The sequence below is a fragment of the Penaeus vannamei genome, chromosome 27, assembly GCF_042767895.1.
Source record: "Penaeus vannamei isolate JL-2024 chromosome 27, ASM4276789v1, whole genome shotgun sequence".
NCBI lineage: Eukaryota > Metazoa > Arthropoda > Malacostraca > Decapoda > Penaeidae > Penaeus > Penaeus vannamei.
The window spans coordinates 2,320,649-2,340,648 of record NC_091575.1 but is presented as its reverse complement, the minus strand read 5'-3'; the positions used below and the strand labels follow the sequence as shown (position 1 = coordinate 2,340,648).

The 20,000-nt window shown below is 38.8% G+C and overlaps 1 protein-coding gene across 2 annotated transcripts in view; it reads left to right on the top strand.

Annotated features, from left to right (window-relative positions):
- The window catches only part of LOC113814444 (bromodomain-containing protein 4), a 68,891-nt gene that overhangs the window by 1,354 nt on the left and 47,537 nt on the right, over positions 1 to 20,000 (top strand). For both annotated transcript variants that reach the window (XM_070140736.1, XM_070140735.1), the window contains exon 1: positions 1 to 3,841. This exon is cut by the window's left edge and continues 1,354 nt beyond it. In XM_070140736.1, the coding sequence (XP_069996837.1) occupies positions 1 to 3,841 (3,841 nt within the window). The remainder of the gene's footprint in view (positions 3,842 to 20,000) is intronic.

Sequence of the window (20,000 nt, the reverse complement as noted above, 5' to 3'; positions counted from 1 at the left end):
CCAGCACCCCCCTAGCCAGCACCACCCACAACACCACTCATCTCAACACTCGGCTCAACACACCTCCAATCACCACCCTGCCTCTCAAACCCCCCCAGCACCACACCCCCTGATGGAGACCAGTCAAGACCACCACAGTGCGCGAACACCAGTTAGTAGCTTATCCATGACATACTCCATGAGGACAGATACGCAAGTTTCTCAGGCTCATAGTAGACATGCGTATTCAAGCCCAACATGCTCAGTGCCAGAGAATATTCCAGTGAGTGACACCAGAACTGAAATAGGAGTAAGTTCAAATTACAGTAAGCCAAGGAAAACAAGTTCTTATTCAGTGTCTAGTATTATTGGAGAAACAAAAGAAAGGGTGATTGAACGTGAAAGTAATGTTGCACATGAAATACCTAATAGTTTGACAGGTCAGAGTCCAACCAGAAGACAGGTGTCCCCAGCAGGAAGATCATCTATGCCAGATGGGTTTGAGCAGAGAATATCGCAGCTGAAACAGCAGTCGGCAGAAAACTCTCACTGTTCCCGGACTGCATCTCGGACAGCTGCTGAAGAGTACAGTATGCCAGAGAGGGAGACCCAGGGGCAGAAGGAGCAAGTAGTGCCAGATCAGCATCACAGCCAGCAAGTAGATGTGCACAAAGGATTGCAGATGTCCCATGGAACACCTGATAGCCAGAAAGAGGACCAAAAGTCCTTAGCAGATGAGAGGAGAGATGTTCCAGAGGATTTGTCACGTCATGTGCCGTCGTCCCCAACGACTATCCATGGAACACTCCCCTCTTTGCACCATGTTCCATCAAGGGAAACCTCTCACGTTCAGGAAGAGATGATGTACGAAAAGACAGAAAAGAAACGCCATCTGAATTCTCGTATGGAAGATACCAGTGATTCTACTCGAGTAAATTCTCCACAGCAGAAAGAGGATGATAGAACCAACAGTTCCATTGTTAATCAACAACCTAGTCCTCAGGAGGTTGCCAAGGAGCCATTATCCATGGAAAAAGCCACTGCAGTTTTGAAGGAACAGGTGTCACAGATTGGTAAGCGGTCCTGGAGCCCAGCTCAATCGCACTATGTGCAGCATCAATTGCCACAGCAACAACAGACTAGCTATCAACAGACTAATCAGCAGCAGCAGCCAGCATCTGCTGCGCAGCATCAAGTACCACAGCCTAAACACCAGCAAGCCCAACAGTCTCAGCATCAGCAGTCACAGTTATCACAGCAACAGTCACAGCTGTCCCAACATCAGCAGCCACAGGCACCACAGCACTTGCAAGGCCAGCAACAGCAGCAGCAGCAGCAAGGGCAGCAGGTTCACCATCATCAAGGACAGCAGTCACAGCAGAACTCCCAGCAGCCACAACAGTCTCAGCATCAAGCACAACAGACTCAGCAGCCCTCACAACTGTCCCAGTCACAGCAACAACCTACACAAATTTCCCAATCCCAACAGACCCAGCAGCTATCACAGCCACAGCAGCAGTCACAGCTGACACAGCCACAGCAACCCCCACAGATTCAAGCTCAACACCCACCACAACTGTCCCAGGCTCAGCAAGCCCCGAAGCCACAGCCGCCCCCATCACAGCAGCCACAGCAGCACCACCATCCACAGCAGCAACGGCAGCCCCAACAGCCTGGCTACTCCAACTGGTCAGGAGGTGTGGGCTCAGGATACTCAGGTCAAGGCACTCAGTACCCGTATGGATATTCTCAGGGTAGTAATAGTCAGTCTTCTGCAGGCGGTCAGCACCCCCAGTCTCCCATGGCAGCTCACAAGTCCTCTAGCTACCACCCCATGCCAAATAACTATGCATCTCCATATGGAGCATCGCCAGGCTCAGGCTATCCTCCTGATCTGGCTGGTCGGGGCCCCCCAGGTCAGCAAGGATATCCAGCTGCTCACTGGTATGCTGCAGCTGGTGCTGGCCGCATGGACTCAAAGTCAGGCTGGAATATCTGGGGTGGCCAGGGGCACCAGCCTGCAGGATTTCCACAGTCATATGCTCCTTACCCATACCCAGCTGCAGGCCAGCAGCAACAGCAAAAGTCACAGCTTTCACAGCAACAGTCACAGCAACAACATTCCCAGCCACAGAAACAGTCACAGCCAGCACAGCCTCAGCTGCCACAGCCATCACAGTCTCTGCAAGCACAATCACAGCAGATACTACAGTCTCAGATCATGCAGTCTCAGCCACAGCCCCCAATACAAACGCAACACCAACCCCCTCAGCCTCAGGGTGGGCCTTCCCAGGCCCTCCAGACACAGGGGCCTCAGCCCCCGCAACCTAAAACCCCTCGGCCAAAAACACCACAGTCACAGCCACAACCACAAACTGCGCCTCCACACACACCTCAGCAACAGCCACACACCCCACAGACGCAGCCTCATACCCCACAGCAACCCCCACACACTCCACAGCAACCACCACACACTCCTCAGCAACCTCCACAAACTCCACAGCAACAGGCACCACAGATGCAACCACCACAAGTACAGCCACCCTCCCATTCACAGCCTCAACAAACACCACAACAGCCACAGCCACAGCCACAGCAACTACCACAACCACAACAGCAACAACAGACCCACAAACAACAGCCAGAACCACAACTCCAGATGCAGCCGGAAGTACCACCCCAGTCAATGGCAGCAACACCTGAGCCCCAGGCAGCAGAGGGGTCACAGGAGGTTCTGGGCTCCAGACAATCAGAGCAAGAGCTAGAGGAAGCTCTTGATCAAGAAAATGCTGAGAATGAGGAAGAGGAGCAGCTTGAGCATTATCCGCCTGCTGAACGGGCAAATTCAGAGGATCCTGATTTCCAAAAGGAAAAACTTGCTGCTGTAGACAATCACATGGATTACCAAAGCAAGTCAAAGGTAACAACTCGTCCCCCAACAAATTCAGTCCCAAAGAAACCAGTGTATAAGATTGGACCCAAGAGCAAAACATTGGCAGCAAAGCAATACAGTCAAATTGATGATCTAGATGACTACAAGTGCACTATAACAGTCCATGAAAATGGGTCTGTCAATGGCTATGGGGTCCTGCCCACTCATCCATCAGCAGTGAAAGGTAACTCTCAGTCCTGCGATTCCTCAGATAGTGAAATAAATAGTGAAGATGGATCTCCAACCTTTGTTCAACTTCGACCAGCAAAACGACGCCGTAAAAGTCAAAGCCGGGAGGGAATCTTTATAGGTCCTAAACGTGTCAAACAGGCTAGGCTCGTAAGAGAGCGGCAGGAACGCCGGCACCGCCACCTGCAGGAGCAACTGCGTCAGACAGAGCTGGAGGAACAAATCCAAGCAATAAGAGCCGAGAAGTCGAGTGAGGAGGATGGACCGCTTGGCAACATGTTAGTCAAGTCCTCCATCATCTTGGCAGACTCACAGATGGAGGAACAGGACAATGTAGAGCAGTGCATTGCCACCATCAAGGCGCAGCAAATGGCTGTCAACTCATCTGAATCAGGCAATGAGCCTGACAGTGGGGACAAACTTTCTTCATCCTCGGGACAGGTGGTGGGTAAAAAAGCAAAGAAATCACATACCAGTAAAGTGTTCCATAATGAGAACTCAGTGATCATAAAAACGCTTCCACGACCTGTGTCAACTCGTAAATTAAGAGCCAAGGATTTTAAATGGAGCCATTATATTAAGTCTATGAGGTATTGGTGTAGTGACTGTGCTCATGGCTTTAAAAACCAGAAGGAAGTGGCATTGCATTCTGAAGACCGGTGCAAATGGAACTGTCTCTACATGCTTGAGTGTTATGTCATTGTGAAGGATGTCCAAGCTCACCCTCAGTATGGACCAAAGGTAATAACCATGCTTTGTTTTCTCTTCTGATTATTATGTAGATATCCTTTTTATCAATCCATTCACAACAGGTATAGTAAGATTGGTTTAAAGTTGCTTGAAATCATAGAATACACAATAAAACGGTTGGCATGAATATATAAGTATTTATGGTTTTGAACATAATGAAGTAAAGCATTTCCAAGATTTTCTTCTCCCCATGTTGTCATTTGAACTATCCGGTTTTCTCTTTGTATGCAGGATTCATGAATAATCATTTTAGGATTTTGTTTGTTTACACTGTTGTTGCCAAATGCCATTTCACAAAATGTCATGGTAGAAAGGGTTGAATGGGGTTTGGATTTTGCTGTTTTCATAAGCAAACAAATAGACATATCATTGCTCTTCTGGTAAGAGGTTGAGTCTACTCCTGGAAAGTACTTTAGATGATACTTTTTTCAGTAAGCCATAACGATTTGAGGGCATGTGCATCTGAAGGTGTTCGTAGATCATTGCCCAAAAATGTGTTCATTAAATGTTTTGTTAATTTAAACATTCATCGATAACAAGCAGCAATAGATTCTCATTAAAGCACTACTGTATCATGATTGCTGTTCATAAATATGAATATATTGATGCTTATGGTATAGATGAATTTTTAAAATAACAAAATATTTAATAAATGCATTTTTGGGCAACTGGTATGAGAATACCTTTGGATGTGCTTGCCCTCATTTAATGGTACCTGACCAGGAATAAAATGATGCTCAAGTTTAAAAATGATGATTGAAATATTTATGTGGTAGATGTCTTTAACCCCTTGGATCTGGTTGCTTCACAGTAATGACAAGGACCAAAATACAGGCATTAGGTTTACTTGAGTGGCCACTCTGCTGGGTTTGTGGCTTGTATGCTGGGCGCACATGAACACTTGTCTGTGGTGACAAGGCCTCCCCCGTCCAATATTGTTTTCTCTTTTTTTTTGCATGAGCATTTTTAGCTTTTTTGCCATTTTCCAAAGTCCATATTTGTCATTTGATTTGTTTTATCCAGATGGTAGTAGTCTGTTTTCCTTGCACAGACTCCATATCATCCCTCCAGGTAGTAGATAACATTTTGTTATTTGTGTCATTATATAATTATTATTATTTTTTTTTCCGATATTTAATTTTCTGTAATACAACCTCTGCTGCCAGTCATACCGTCCAGGAACAGAATGCAAAGTATGGAAATAGCATCCTCCCTGGAGCCACTCTTCCAGGCATGGCTTATGGACACTACATTCCACGCTCGTTTATTAATGGGTATAATGCTAAAGCCCCTTTCTAAATGCCAAATGAGTCTAATCAAGAGGTCTGTGCACTTGTGGCGAGTCTTTCCTGTCACCTTGGCGCATCAGCCATTTTTTCCCGTGACAGCTTGTTCATGTCACTTGCCCCTCAAACTAGATTTTGTCATGATGCGATGGGTTAATGTTGTTCATTTTATAGTCCATTTATCATGGTGTAATCAATACATATTAAAGAGTTTCTGCTTGTTTCATACAAAGTTTTAGTAGTCTATGAATAACTTGTATTTGTTTTTATTTAAGCACGAGCAAGATAAATAACATATATTTCTTAGCTGTATGACATCCATAACTTGTGCAGAATTGAATTTTGCTTCTTATTTGTGCTGTACTGAGATTTTACCTAGGTATTTATAATTTAATTGCATGAATTAGAGTACATGAATATTAAGAAAGCTCATTAAAGTATTTCTATACATGTATGAGGAAATGTACTTTTTTAAATGTCATTAGGGTATGATGGATATGAAGCAAAAGGTTGGCACCCCTTGAGGAAATTTCATCCAGATCTCACCATTATAGAAATCATTTTTGGGTCTTTGTGTTCCCCAATCTCTTGGGTAATCACAAGCTTCTTTAATGTTCATATGGAACTTTGCAATTGCCCACATGTATATACTTTTCTAATACACAATGTAGTAGAAATTATGAAAAATTTCCAGATGCATATGATTTCATACAAAAAATTGGTATATTGGTTAGGTTCAAAGTAACCACCAAAATGGTAGAAGTTTGGACAAGCTTTTAGGGCATAATATAATGTAGGGTTGCATTACTATTACTATAGCTCCTCTTTATCCAGGACAAGTAGCTTTGAACCTTTGTGAAAAGAAAATAGTTGTTAGTAATGCTATGAGGAACATTAGATATATTAACCTCTATGATCTGGATTATATAATCATCATGACACAAAAAAATTTGGCTTAAGGGGTGGTTGACGGGAACATGCCATCATGGAAAAATTTGACTGAGAGCCAGGGTGATGGGAACTTGCCGTCATGAGAATTTTGTCTTACAGGAATGACTAACCACAAGTGCACAAAGTTCTTGGAGGGTGATTAGACTCAATAGGCATTTGGGAAAGGGCTTTTGCTTTATTTCCATTGATAATTGAGTATAGAATGTGCCATCCATGAGCCATTACTGTAAGAGCGATGGCTTTATGAAGGACACTGTTTCCATGGTCAGAATTCTATTCCTGCTCACCATGACCAGTAGTACAGGTTGTATTACAGAAAATTTAGTCTTACAAAAAATAAAAAGAGACATTAATAATAGTGTCACATTGTTATTATTATTACACTAAGTTATGGATTGTCTGGAGAGATGAGATGGAATCTGTAGGAGGAAAATAATCTATTATCATCAATAAAGCTAATCAAATGACAAATATAGGTATTAGAAAATGGCAAAAAAGCTAAAATTGCTTATGCAGAAAAGAAAAAATAACATCTCAAAGGGTAGGCATGGAGTCTTGTCATTGCAGATGAGTAATATGTCTATCTGGCTTACTTGCCATATACCCATCAGAGTGGCTTCTCAAGTAAGCCCAGTACCCATATTTGGGTCATGTGTGGGCATTGAAACATCTGGATCCAAGGGATTAAGATTTTTCAACATAACAGTTATAACATACAGTTACTAATGCTGCTCTTGCTAACCATAGTTAAAACTGTGCAGCCCCCACCTTGTAAGGACTGTTTGAGCTGTTTCAGAAAGGAAAATCTCCTTTTCTCATTAGGAGCTTTATGTTTAAAGTGAAACACTACTACCAATAGCTTTAAAAGGTATGCATGTTGAACGTCTTGAGATTTGGTATATCTAGAAGGAAGCCCCACACAACCACAGTTGCTATCCTTTGTAAAAGCAGCTGCTCTTCCTCATGACTTGAAGGTGCTTGATTTTTTGTTGACTACAAATATAATCTTTCAAAGTGCTTTTTCCAATATTCCAATTTTTGGGTGCTTGATGTATCTTCAGATTTCTGTCTCCATCATCAGGTACATTTTTCTAATTTTCTCTAGTACATTGTTATCGGTATGTTTAAAGATAGGGTCAAAGTTATTGGTATCATTTTTGTTATTAGCATCTCTTTTCCTTGTGTGTATTTATTGTTCTGTGTGTATGTTATCACACATGTTCAACAAACAGAACTGGAATTAAATTTTCAGTATTTTTTTTTTTTTTTTTTTACAGTCTGCATATCAATAGATTGTTTCCAAATTTCACTGACAAAATGAGTAAGAGACATATAACATAACTGCAGATTAGTTATTAGTTATAAACTTAATAAGCTCAAACTTTGGATGTTCCAGCCTCACATTTATTGCATATTCCTGATTATACTAAAACTGTAGATATTCTTCAACAATATCAGGCAATTTTCAAAAATTATAACTTTGTCAAGTGTCATGTTAGAAACGCCATTCTAGTATGAGGACATCTACCATCTGCCGCTGAAATCATGTCTTCTTAAAAGGCTAAAAAATGAGGGGGGATTTTATAATCTTTTTGTAGCACAGTGCAGTGTATACATCTCAAGGTTTTAACTGTCAGAAAAGGATAGCAATCTGTTCTCTTTTGATTGAAGTTTGATAAAACAGGTATGCAAGAAAACTGGAAAAAAAAAAATGAAAAGATCAGCTTGACTCTATTCCATGGAATTTTCAGAGGAATATTTGGTCTACAACTTATTGGGAAAACTTAGGCTGCATGGTCACTGAAAATGATGCTTGCTTAGATAATTTGAAATGTCTTTAAGCAAGTCATATAGTTAGTATGAATTTACAAAGCTGTGTAGCCTTCTTTATAGGCTTCCACCATGCAGATTTAGGTGGCAAAGTATTGATAGATACCTGGGAAAGATATTGACAAAAAAACAAAGAGCAAGCTAGTTATTAAAGATATTTGCACATTTAGCAATTAGTATTAAAATTAGAGCAGAGAAGATTATCTTCCAATTCCCCTTACATCCAATTTGAAATAACCCATTAGCAGCTGAATTCAGAATTGGCTAGTGGCCAGTAATGTGGGTTGTTGGCAGTTTCCCGTGTTCGCACCCTGCAAGTTTGGTACTTCACACACAATATAGGCAATATAGGGACCTTTTTTTTTTTTTTTTTTCTACAATTTTTCTTGCCGATTTTGATGAAACTCACACCCTTTTATTTAGGCCCCTTCCCATTGCCTGTGGTTGATTTTTTTTTTCGAAATCGGCCAAACAGTTTTTGAATTATCTAAAAAACAAAAAAATGCGGAAGTCGCCATGTTGAAAATGCAGTACGTGGGTAAAAGGATTCTGACTTCGGAAATGATAAGACATTCAATTTTACTTGATTTTTTGGTAGAACTATTCAATATCTACAACTTTATCATTGTAGATTTTTCAATTTCGACTTTTTTTTGGTGAATTTTTGGAGTAGGGGACTTCACGAAAATCAAAAACAATAAAAAGATTTCTTACATTTCTCACTTTCTCTAGAAGCACAGGCAAAAATTGCAAAATCCCTAATGATCAAGTTGTAGATATTCATTTTTCTACCAAACGAGCCATAATATGTTAATTTTGGACCCTTTTATCCAACCCTAAAGGTGGTGAACCGAGATATCAACATTTTTCGTTTTCTTTATCTCTTCATGACTATCTTGGTATCAACAAAACAAGGAATAAGATTAGCCTTCTTACACCATAATCCTCATATCATCTACTCGCATTCCGAAGTCTTCCGGACACTGTCAGCACGTAACGGTTTCTCAAAATCTTACGTATAGTGTAGAGTAGTGGCAGTGATCTGGGGGGGTCTATAGGCCTACATTGACCATTTAAGGGGACCGTCCCTGAGAGAGGGGGGGAAGGGGGTTAAATTGAGTTAGTTAGCGTTTAGTATAGGTACATGGATGAGGAAACTACCAAATGAGTATTAAGCGCCTGCTATGGCTCGTCTTGCAGCCGGCGCGCGGGTCCCTCAGCACCCGGAGAGGTACGTCGCTAATGAGCGCCCAGGTACACCTATGTGGACTTTTGCTTGCGGCAATCATGCATAAGGCATTTAATTATGACATTGCTCATAGATATGAGTTTGTGAATGTTTCAAGGTACACTTTTATACCAATATCAGAAAAAATCATATCACCGTGATTTATGACGAAATATTTCGTGAAAAAAAAAAATGTCTGTTTTGTGTCCTTTTACACACGAAATATGCTTTGATCGAGACTCTCTGGTAATATGTTCTAGTTTACGAGGTAATATATACGTATATCACATACGAAGCACTAATGTTTAAAAATAGCCTTATAAGGAAGGATTGAAATATTTCCGTTACATTTCGCTCAACGGTCGGTACATCACAGCAGGGGGCAATTTGAATTGATTTGAAATTGGTAGTTACCGTTGTAAAGACCAATTCAATACGAATGCTACCTAAATGTCAGGTTTTTGAACTTCGGATGTATAAGCGAGATACAGATTATTTCATATTGAAGGTGGTAGTACTCAGTAATACCTGTTCTGAAATAAAAACTATATGGAAATTTGAGCTCGGTTGTTTGCGCACTCTTCTCCTGGCGTTCAAAAAGCTATCGCATCTGTTTCGTGCGTTCCTGATAAAAATGAAAATGTTTAGACGTTATCATAAGTCTTAGGTACCAAGTCAGATTTTTAAACTTCGGATGTATAAGCGGGATACAGATTATTTCATGTTGAAGATGATAGTGCTCAGTAATACCTGCTCTGAAATAAAAACTATATGGAATTTTGAGCTCGGTTGTATGCGTAGTCTTCGTCTGGCGTTCATAAAGCTATCGCATCTGTTTGGTGCGTTCCAAATAAAAATGAATATGTTTAGATGTTACCGTAAGTCTTAGGCACCATAAATTGGCAAATATCCCACAACACATAGGTATCTGCATGATTTTATGCACTTCTTAATAAAGATAATGGGTGCAAATGGCTAATCATAAACTATACACTTGTTCTCCTTTGCAATCTGTTAATATTGACAATTATCGAAGAAAATGGTATGAGAGGGATAACTAATATATTTTATTAGATATGAAAGTCAATGTATGATGATTAATCTTTTTAACTTTATGTGCGTGCGTTCACGTACATATGATCCTCCTCGAAAATTATAAACACCCAGTGACCCCCCCCCCCCCCCCCTGTGTGAGGCATGGGAAATACTCAACGACTTTCGTAAGTTCTCGAATTCAATGTACTAAATTCAAATGCTTTTAAAATTCTCAAAATTGAACCACCATGTTGTATTCATGCCAGGACTTTATAATTAGAATGATTTTGTACTAATGTTGCCATCCACAGTTCCCCATTTCTTCAAAAAAATAAAAAAAATAAAAAAAATAAATAAAAATAAAATGAAAAATAAAAAGAATTAAAAAAAGGTTTTTATCTGGTTTAGATTAGTTGTCTCTATGGTAAAATGTATTTATTAAGCTTTTCACACAAAAATATCACCTTTTATGAACAACGAAAAAAAAAATTACATACCTTTACAGAATAGCGTCCCTATTGAACATGAAAATTCCTATTGACTTGGTAATCATTGCATTGCAAAGTACACTAAATAAACATTTTTTTGATATATAATATCATTAGATTCAGAGAAAAATAACAGAGATAACGAACTTTGGCAAGAGGCCAAATACAAAATGCCGTTGCTCCGTCATTTTTTTTATGAATCTTCGGTACATCCCAACTCACGTAATTTTCATGCAATCCAAATGCAGTTTGTTGCTTTCACTAGAGCCTCGGCGTCCCAAGGCCATGTAAAAAAATAATATTTTAATGGTGAAAAAAAAATCAAAAATAGTTCTCTATGTCAAGCTGTCCCCCGCCAAAAAAGAAAAAGGAAATTCAAAATTCGGCCTTTTACATGGCTATAGGCTAGAGTTGATCTAACACAAGTACTTTTGGGGGAATATTCTGTAAAGAGCTGTGATAGTTAGGATGTACCAAAGACATACCAAAAACCCCCTGATTTTTTGGGGCATGGGGGAGCAAAGTTAAAATTTATATATATAATGGAGCGCAATTCTTTACTCTATATCATGCAAAAAGAATCAATTGGTAATCTCTAACTGATATTTTTTTTATGATGTAAAGAGGGAAAGGTGGCCATTTTCAGGGACGGTCCCCTTAAAAAATTTCTCAAAAATCCCCCCCAAAAATCATAAAATCATTCTGATTTCATTTCTGAATAGAACAATCCTGCTACTATATGCAGAAGCCATTTTTGTGAAGTCGACATTACTTTTATTTTGGGTGAATATTTCCAAAGGTGACTGTTAAAACACCCTATTAGGAGATTTTGAAAATATATGTCACTTTTATAAGAAGCACATGTAAATATTGCAAATTCTTATTGATGCATGTAATAATCTATTATTCAGCTACAAAATGAGCCATAATACGTTAAAATTGGACTGAAAATATGTGTGCTATGCATAAAAATGTGAAGGACCTAATAATCAAGGTCTTTTTCCTTTTCACTATATTTACTTTTTACATGACAAATCATGTACGAAATTTTTATAATCTCTAATCATTGCATCACAATTGCAGATTATCTAAGATAACGTGAAAAAAATAATATTTCGGTCGACATTGAAAATGGCAGCTACCGCCTAAAAAATAACGGTCGGGTCTTGAAATTTTCAGGGGAAAACCAGGGGCTTAGGAACTCCATGAATATGCATTTAACTCAATTTCGACAAGATGGGCGAAAATCATCGTAAAAAGACCAGTGCCAGTGTCTAATATTACACCAAACAATTGATGTTGCTATTATCGCAGAAAGATGAGTTCTGTCAAAGTGAACCTATTACATGAGTTGTGTCATGATGCAGTACCATCTGCGACTCGGTCTACCACATCCAATGCATATCATATCATTCATGATCAAACAATTAAACAATTCTTGGTATAACTATACCCTAATACCATGTTGCACTTTAATTGCAAAGTGACCCAATAGTGGCTAATAGTTCCATGATTTCCTAATGCAATACATTGTCGTACAGATACTTGTAATATATAATGAGTTCTTAAATGTTACTTTGCCCAATGGTGACAAAATGGAGTACTGTGGATAGCAATATCAGTACAAAACATGCAAGTTATAAAGTCCTAGCATGAATACTACATGGCGGTTCAATTTTGAGAATTTTAGAAGCATATGAATTTAGTACATGGAATTTGAGAATTTACCAAAGTCATTGGTGTTTATAATGTTAGAGGTGGATCATATGTTTGTAAACATATTTAAAAAAAAATTATCATCCTCATTTAGTAGGCTTACATTGACTTTTATATCTAAAGGAATAAAATGTATTAGTTATCCCTCTCGAACCGTTTTCTTCTATATTTGTCAGTATTAGCAGACTGCAAAAGGAAACGAGTGTAGAGTTGTTGATTAGCCATTTGCACCATTATCTTTACTAAGAAGTGCATAAAATCAAGCAGACGCCCAGATGTGATTGGATATTTAAGAATTTATGGTACCTAAGACCTATGGTAATGTCTAAATGTATTATTTTTTATCGGGAACGCACATAACAGCCTTTTCAACTCTCGATGAAGACTGCATACACCAACGAGCTCAAGATACCATACAATTTTTATTTCAGAGGGGGTATTACTGACTACTATCTCGCTTATACATCTGAAGTTATACTATTTGGTAACCTTCGTACTGAAGTCCTCTTTACAGGGGTAACAACCAATTTCAAATCAAATCAAATGTACCGATACTATGATGTACTGACTGTTGAGCAAAATGTGATGGAAATATTTAAATCCTTGCTTATACGATTATTTTCAAACATGAGTGCTTTGTACGCGGTATAATTTTTTTTTTTTTTTTTTTTCTTTCTTTCTTTTCTTTTAGATAGCACAAAATATTTTGTCATAAATCACGGATGCTTGATTGCAACAAGCAAATGTCCACATAGGTGTACCTGGGCGCTTAATAGCGGTGTACCTGTCCAGGTGTTTAGCAAGTCTTGTGTTCGCCGTCCGTTACTAGCCATTGCAGGGTTTCAATATTCATTTGGTAGTTTCCTCATCCCTGTACCTATACTGTACGCTAGCTAACTCAATTTGACCCCCCAAAATTTTACTTGCTTGGCATGGGTGTCTCACATATGCCGGGTGTCCTGCCGGTGTGACACTGTATCGAAGCGCTGTATCGGGGCTTGTGCTCTGACTCAACAGTGGGCAGAGTCCAGGCCAGCCACCTGCACCAATTTTGTAGCTGCCCAGAAGCTTTTATTTTCACCTTCAAAATGTACCGCTGTTATTGGGTTAAGGGGACCGTCCCAGATGGTGGGGGGGAAGGGGGTCAAATTGAGTTAGCTAGCGTGTAGTATAGGTACATGGATGAGGAAACTACCAAACGAGTATTAAGCGCCTGCTATGGCTCGTTGTCTTACAGCCAACGTGAGAATCCCTCAGCACCCGGAGAGGTACGTCTGCTTGCTGCAATCGTGCATAAGGCATTTAATTATGACATTGCACATAGATATGAGTTCGTGAATGTTCAAGGAACACTTTTATACCAATATCAGGAATAAATTATATCACCGTGATTTATGATGAAATATTTGTGAAATATATCTAAAAAAAAATGTAAGTTTTGTGTCCTTTTACACACGAAATATGCTTTGATTAAGACTCCCTGGTAATGTATTTTAGTTTACGAGATAATATGTACATATATCTCATACAAAGCACTAATGTTTAAAAATTGCCTTATAAGTAAGGATTGAAATATTTCTGTTACATTTCGCTCAACGGTCGGTACATCACCGCATGGGACAATTGGAATTAATTTGAAATTGGTAGTTACTGTTGTAAAGACCAATTCAGTACGAATGTTATCTAAATGTCAGGTTTTTGAACTTCGGATGTATAAGCGAGATACAGATTATTTCATATTGAAGGTGGTAGTACTCAGTAATACCTGTTCTGAAATAAAAACTATATGGAAATTTGAGCTCGGTTGTTTGCGCACTCTTCTCCTGGCGTTCAAAAAAAGCTATCGCATCTGTTTCGTGCGTTCCTGATAAAAATGAAAATGTTTAGACGTTATCGTAAGTCTTAGTTATCATAAATTCGCAAATATCCCACAACACCTAGGCGTCTGCATGATTTTATGCGCTTCTTAGTAGAGATAATGGGTGCAAATGGCTAATCATAAACTCTGCACTTGTTCTCCTTTGCAATCTGTTCATATTGACAATTATAGAAGAAAATGGTATGAGAGGGATAACTAATATATTTTATTATTTAGATATGAAAGTCAATGTAGGCCTACTAAATGAGGATGATTAATCTTGGGGAAAATTCAACGACTTTCGTAAGTTCTCGAATTCAATGTACTAAATTCATATGCTTTTAAAATTCTCAAAATTGAACCACCATGTTGTATTCATGCCAGGGCTTTATAATTAGGAGGATTTTGTACTAATGTTGCCATCCACAGTTCTAAAAAAATAATAATAATAAAAATAAAATGAAAAAAAAATTAAAATGCATTTATTTAACTTTTCAGACGAAAATATCTACTTTTATGAACAACGAACGAAAAAAAATTACATACCTTTACAGAATGGCGTCCCTATTGAAAATGAAAATTCGTATTGACTTGGTAATCATTGCATTGCAAAGTACACTAAATAAGCATTTATATATATATATATTATCATTAAATTCAGAGAAAAATAACAGAGATAACGAACTTTGGCAAGGTGCCAAATACAATACGCCGCATCTGTGTTATTTTTTGTTGAACCTTCGGTACATCCTAACTCGCGTAATTTTCATGCGATTCAAATGCAGTTTGTTGCTTTCACTAGAACCTCGGCGTCCTAAGGCCGTGTAAATAGCCGATTTTTGAATTTTTACCTTAATAGAAAAATAATGATATTTGAATGCTAAAAAAGAAAAAGTTCTCTATGTCAAGCTGTCCCCAGCCAAAAAAAAAAAAAAAAAAAAAAAAAGGAAATTCAAAAATCGGCTATTTACATGGCCATAGGCTAGGGTTGATCTAACACAAGTATTTTTTGGGAACTATTCCAGTAAAGAACTGTGATAGTTAAGATGTACCGAAGACAAAAAAAAAATAAATAAAAAAAACGATCTTTTTCAACTTTTTTTGGGGTGCCCCCCTCCCTCCTATGGGAAACAAAGTGCAATTCTATACTCTTTATCATGAAAAAAGGATCAGTCAGTAATCACTAACCGATATTTTTTCATGATGTAAAGAGTAGGGAAAGGTGGCCATTTTCTGGGACGGTCTCCTTAAGGGGATCTTCTGGTCATTTTTCGGCCTAAATCTTCCATCTTGCCTAAAAAGATTTAAATACATTTCCAAAGAGTTTCAGGGCCTCCGAATCTCCTCTGAAACTTTTAACTCCGACACTATTTTAAAGGTGGTAGTAGTCACTTTCGAAATATGAATTTTCACCTTACCTTAGAAAATAAGAAATTGTGACTTAACGACTAGATATAATATAAATATGAGATGATTTTCTGAGGGCTTTTAAAGTTTCACCAATTATGGACCAACCTTTTTTTGAAGAAAGGATCTGGGGTGTTAAAAAAACATAATGAAGAATTTTTGTTTACCAATAATAGTGATATGCCGTTCATATGAATTTTTTTATTTTGCTTATGTTTGGATTATATATCTTTTTCATCCTTCAGCAAAATGTTTTGAACATGCACCCCCCCTCCCCCAAAAATGTGGGTAGGTTTGCCAAGTGATCATGAATACCACCAAAATTTAATGGAATTTAAGTTAGGCCAAGACACACCTCTGGTAAAAATCTCATTAACCTGTTGCCGCCAGGTGGCACGTACGTACAACCCATGGCTGTCTTGGACCGAACGCCGGGGGCATCATGTCATGCCCATTCCCGCGCTACTGGCTCGTTGGACAGAGGTTGTTTTTCTCAGATAGTAGCGGCTTCATTTATATGGGAAAGATTTTAGGCAATGGCACCTTTAATGAAGGTAAACCTTCAAAATTTTGATATTTTTATAAATAATAGCAAAATAAAAGCTTTTAGGTGCTATATGTCGCTTGCAAACTACCGATCGAGCTGTGTGCAAATGGGAAACTGATGGTGCGCGCCAACAAGCCCGTGCATACGTCAACATGCCAAAATTTTTACCTGTCGGCGATGGGTTAAAATCTGTCCATAATTTTTTTAATTAGAAAAAAAATCTTGTTCACCACCAAAGTGTAACAGTGTTCAGGTTAGGTTAAGACACTCCTCTTTGAAAACATTTCTTTAAAATCTGTTAATAACTCTGAGCTATCCTTGAAATATAAAAAACAACAACCAAGGAACAAACAAACAAATGGAGGTAATAATTTATATGAATAGAAGCTCATGAAATGCACAGTAATGATCTGTATATACACAAAGCATATATTCATACAGTAACAACACCCTGTATTTGTATATTTGTATTTCAAATTCCTGTGGTCAGAACTCTGACCACAGGAATGTGTGCGCGTAGGGCCCTCTCTTGCATCTTGGCCTGCGAGTGTGATGTTCATTGGCATGGAGAAAGATGATATTTCAGACTGACATTTTATGTTGTAAACCCCCATAAAAGCAATGAGAAAGGGAAATAATAGATGATTTTATCATATAGAACTATTAGATATATTATTTGTTATCCATAATGTAAAAAAACGAACTTGAAAAAATCGTGATATTTCTATACCCTACATTGTTATGCGTAGCACATGCATTTTCATTTAGAAAAAAACATTATGGCTCATTACATAGCTGAATAGTAGATCTATTGAATGGTGCAATTGGCTTTTGCAGTTATTTCATGTACTTCTTGTAAAAGTGACATATATTTATAGATGCCACTTTTATGATGCTCCACAAAGTGGTCTACATAAAAAAATAATAATAATAAAATCGAAAAATCTACTTCTGTTTACAATAGATGAGAGATTATTCTAATAAAAAATGAAATCTGAAGGCAAATATATATATAAATTTATACATATATATATATATATATATATATATTATATATATATATATATATTTTTTTTTTTTTTTTTTTTTTTTTTTTTTTTTTTGTGCCACCGTAAGGAAATGGAGTCTCCTGAGACATTGTTACATGTTGAGAATTACTGTAAGACTTCGGAATGCAGGTAGATGATTGACATTTATGATATAGGAAGACTATGCTTCTCCCTTTTATTGTTCATACCAAAAAAATGATGAAAAGAGAAAAAAAACTGTAAGGACTTTTATTTTGGAAGTATACCCTTGTCGGTTTCAAATGCCCTATCTATGGAAGACATTCAAAGCTAAATGCTTGAAACACAAAATTCCATAACTCATGCTCTCTCCACACTTGAAGTGATTGCCAGTATCCATACCCCTCCTATTCATATTCCCCCTACACCCCTTCCTCCTACTCCCTCTCAACACAACCTAACCCCCTCAATTCCGTGCACCACTGATATCCATCCTCCAGATACCCATCCTCCTGAAATCCATCCCCCTCTTACTCATAGCACCCCTACACCCCTTCCCCCTAATCCCTCCCAAGACAACACATCCCCTTCAACTCCTACTATCCATCCTTCCGATATCCATCCTCCTACCAGTAATATTCCCCCCACACCACTTCCTCCTACTACCTCCCAAAACAACCCACCCCCTTCAACTCCAACTATACACACATTCTCCCTCCCTCCATCCCCTCTATCCTTTCCATTCCCTCCCGGATACACACGGGAATCACTCATGTCACAACACCCCCTAGCTCCTTCCCCACTAGATTCCCCAACACGTACCGGTGCTTTCACTCATAAAATAACTAAGATATAGCTCTCCTATATTGGAATATTCGCAGTTTCTGTTTTCACATATTAGACCTACGTCATATCCTTGCTTCGTATTACAAACTGTTCTCCTTCCTCAGACGCATAAATATCCTTCACTTGATCTAATTCCCTCAAGTAAACCACCATAACCCTTTCCCTCATTAACCCCCTTACCCATCATCAACTTTCTAACATTACTCTAGATAGTTGAAGCATAGCAACTATCACCTGACATCACCCTTTACTATACCTTCCTATAGTGCCATATGACCTGAAATGTCTAGCGCATTTATTTCGCTTTTAACCATTAACTATTAAACATTCAAATGCTCTAGCAAATGCAAATTTAGTCCAAAATAAATGTTTTATGGCTCATTTTGTAGATGAATAATATATCTAAGGAATGTAGGGAGTGGCTTTTAATTTTTTTTTCCTATGCTTCTTTTAAAAGTGACATATTTGATTTTTTTTTTTTTCAGACACCTGCCGGTCAAAAAAAAAAAGCTAAAAAAAAAAACTAAGTCGAAATAAAAAGAAAAATTCTTCCTCCATTCCCTGGATATAGGATGATTCTGGAAAATAAAATAATCAGAGTGATTTTGCAATTTGTTTTGGATTTTAAAAGGATTTAGAAAAATAGTCAATTTCTTTTTTTTCATTCATTGTTTGGTATTTTACTATAGTTCAAAAATAGTTTGGGCAATTCAAAAAAGAAAAAAAAAAAAGATGATCTCAGAGGTCTCGCTAGGGTCTAGATAAAAGGATGTAATATTCCTCAAAATCGGCAAGGGAAATTGAAAAAAACAGACAATCCCCTTAAGTTATTTTTATTTCATTTTAGGTGGAACAACACATATTTAGTAGTAGTATCGTGCTGGGATTTTTTTTTATATGGTAGCTTGTTTATTTGAGGGAAGAACTGCATTGACCATGAAATTTTGTTATTTCACACATTTTTTATTTGTAGAGACATTTAATTCTCTCTCTCTCCTCTCCTCTCTTTCTCTACTCTCTCTCCTCTCTCTTACTCCACTCTCTTACTTCACTCTCTCACTTCTCTCTCTCATCCCCCTCTCTCTCATTCCCCTCTCTCTCTGTCTGTCTGTCTGTCTCTGTTAACTCATTAACGCTGGTATATTTTGAAGCTGAATATTCCAGGTAGTTACTAAATCGGCGCGCGGGGCTGGCCCGGACTCTGCCCTTGCGCTGACCGCGGCCCGCTGCTGTGTCAGAGCGTGAGACACAATACAGCGTCACACTGCGGGATGCCTGGCAATGTTTATGTTTTCGGGTGTCTCATATGTGGGTCACCCGTCGTTAGTGGGTTAACTCTCTCTGTCTGTCTGTCTCTGTTATCTCCCGTCTGTCTGTTTCTGTCATCTCTCTCTCTCTCTCTCTCTCTCTCTCTCTCTCCCTCTCTCTCTCTCTCTCTCTCTCTCTCTCTCTCTCTCTCTCTCTCTCTCTCTCTCTCTCTCTCTCTCTCTGTCTTTCTCTGTCTCCTCTCTCTCTGTGTCTCTCTCTGTCTCTCTCTCTCTCTCTCTGTCTCTGTCTCTCTCACTCTCACTCTCTCTCTCTCTCTCTCTCTCTCTCTCTCTCTCTCTCTCTCTCTCTCTCTCTCTCTCTCTCTCTCTCTGTCTCTCTCTCTCTCTCTCTCTCTCTCTCTCTCTCTCTCTCTCTCTCTCTCTCTGTCTCTCTGTCTCTCTGTCTCTCTCTCTCTCTCTCTCTCTCTCTCTCTCTCTCTCTCTCTCTCTCTCTCTCTCTCTCTCTCTCTCTCTCTCTCTCTCTCTCTCTCTCTCTCTCTCTCTCTCTCTCCCACCTCCCTCCTTCCTTCCCTTCCTCCTTCCTTCTTTCCCTCCCTCCCTTCTTCCCTCCCTCACTCCCTCCCTTCTTCCCTCCCTCCCTCCTTCCCTTCTTCCCTTCCTCCTTCCCTCCCTTCTTTCCTTCC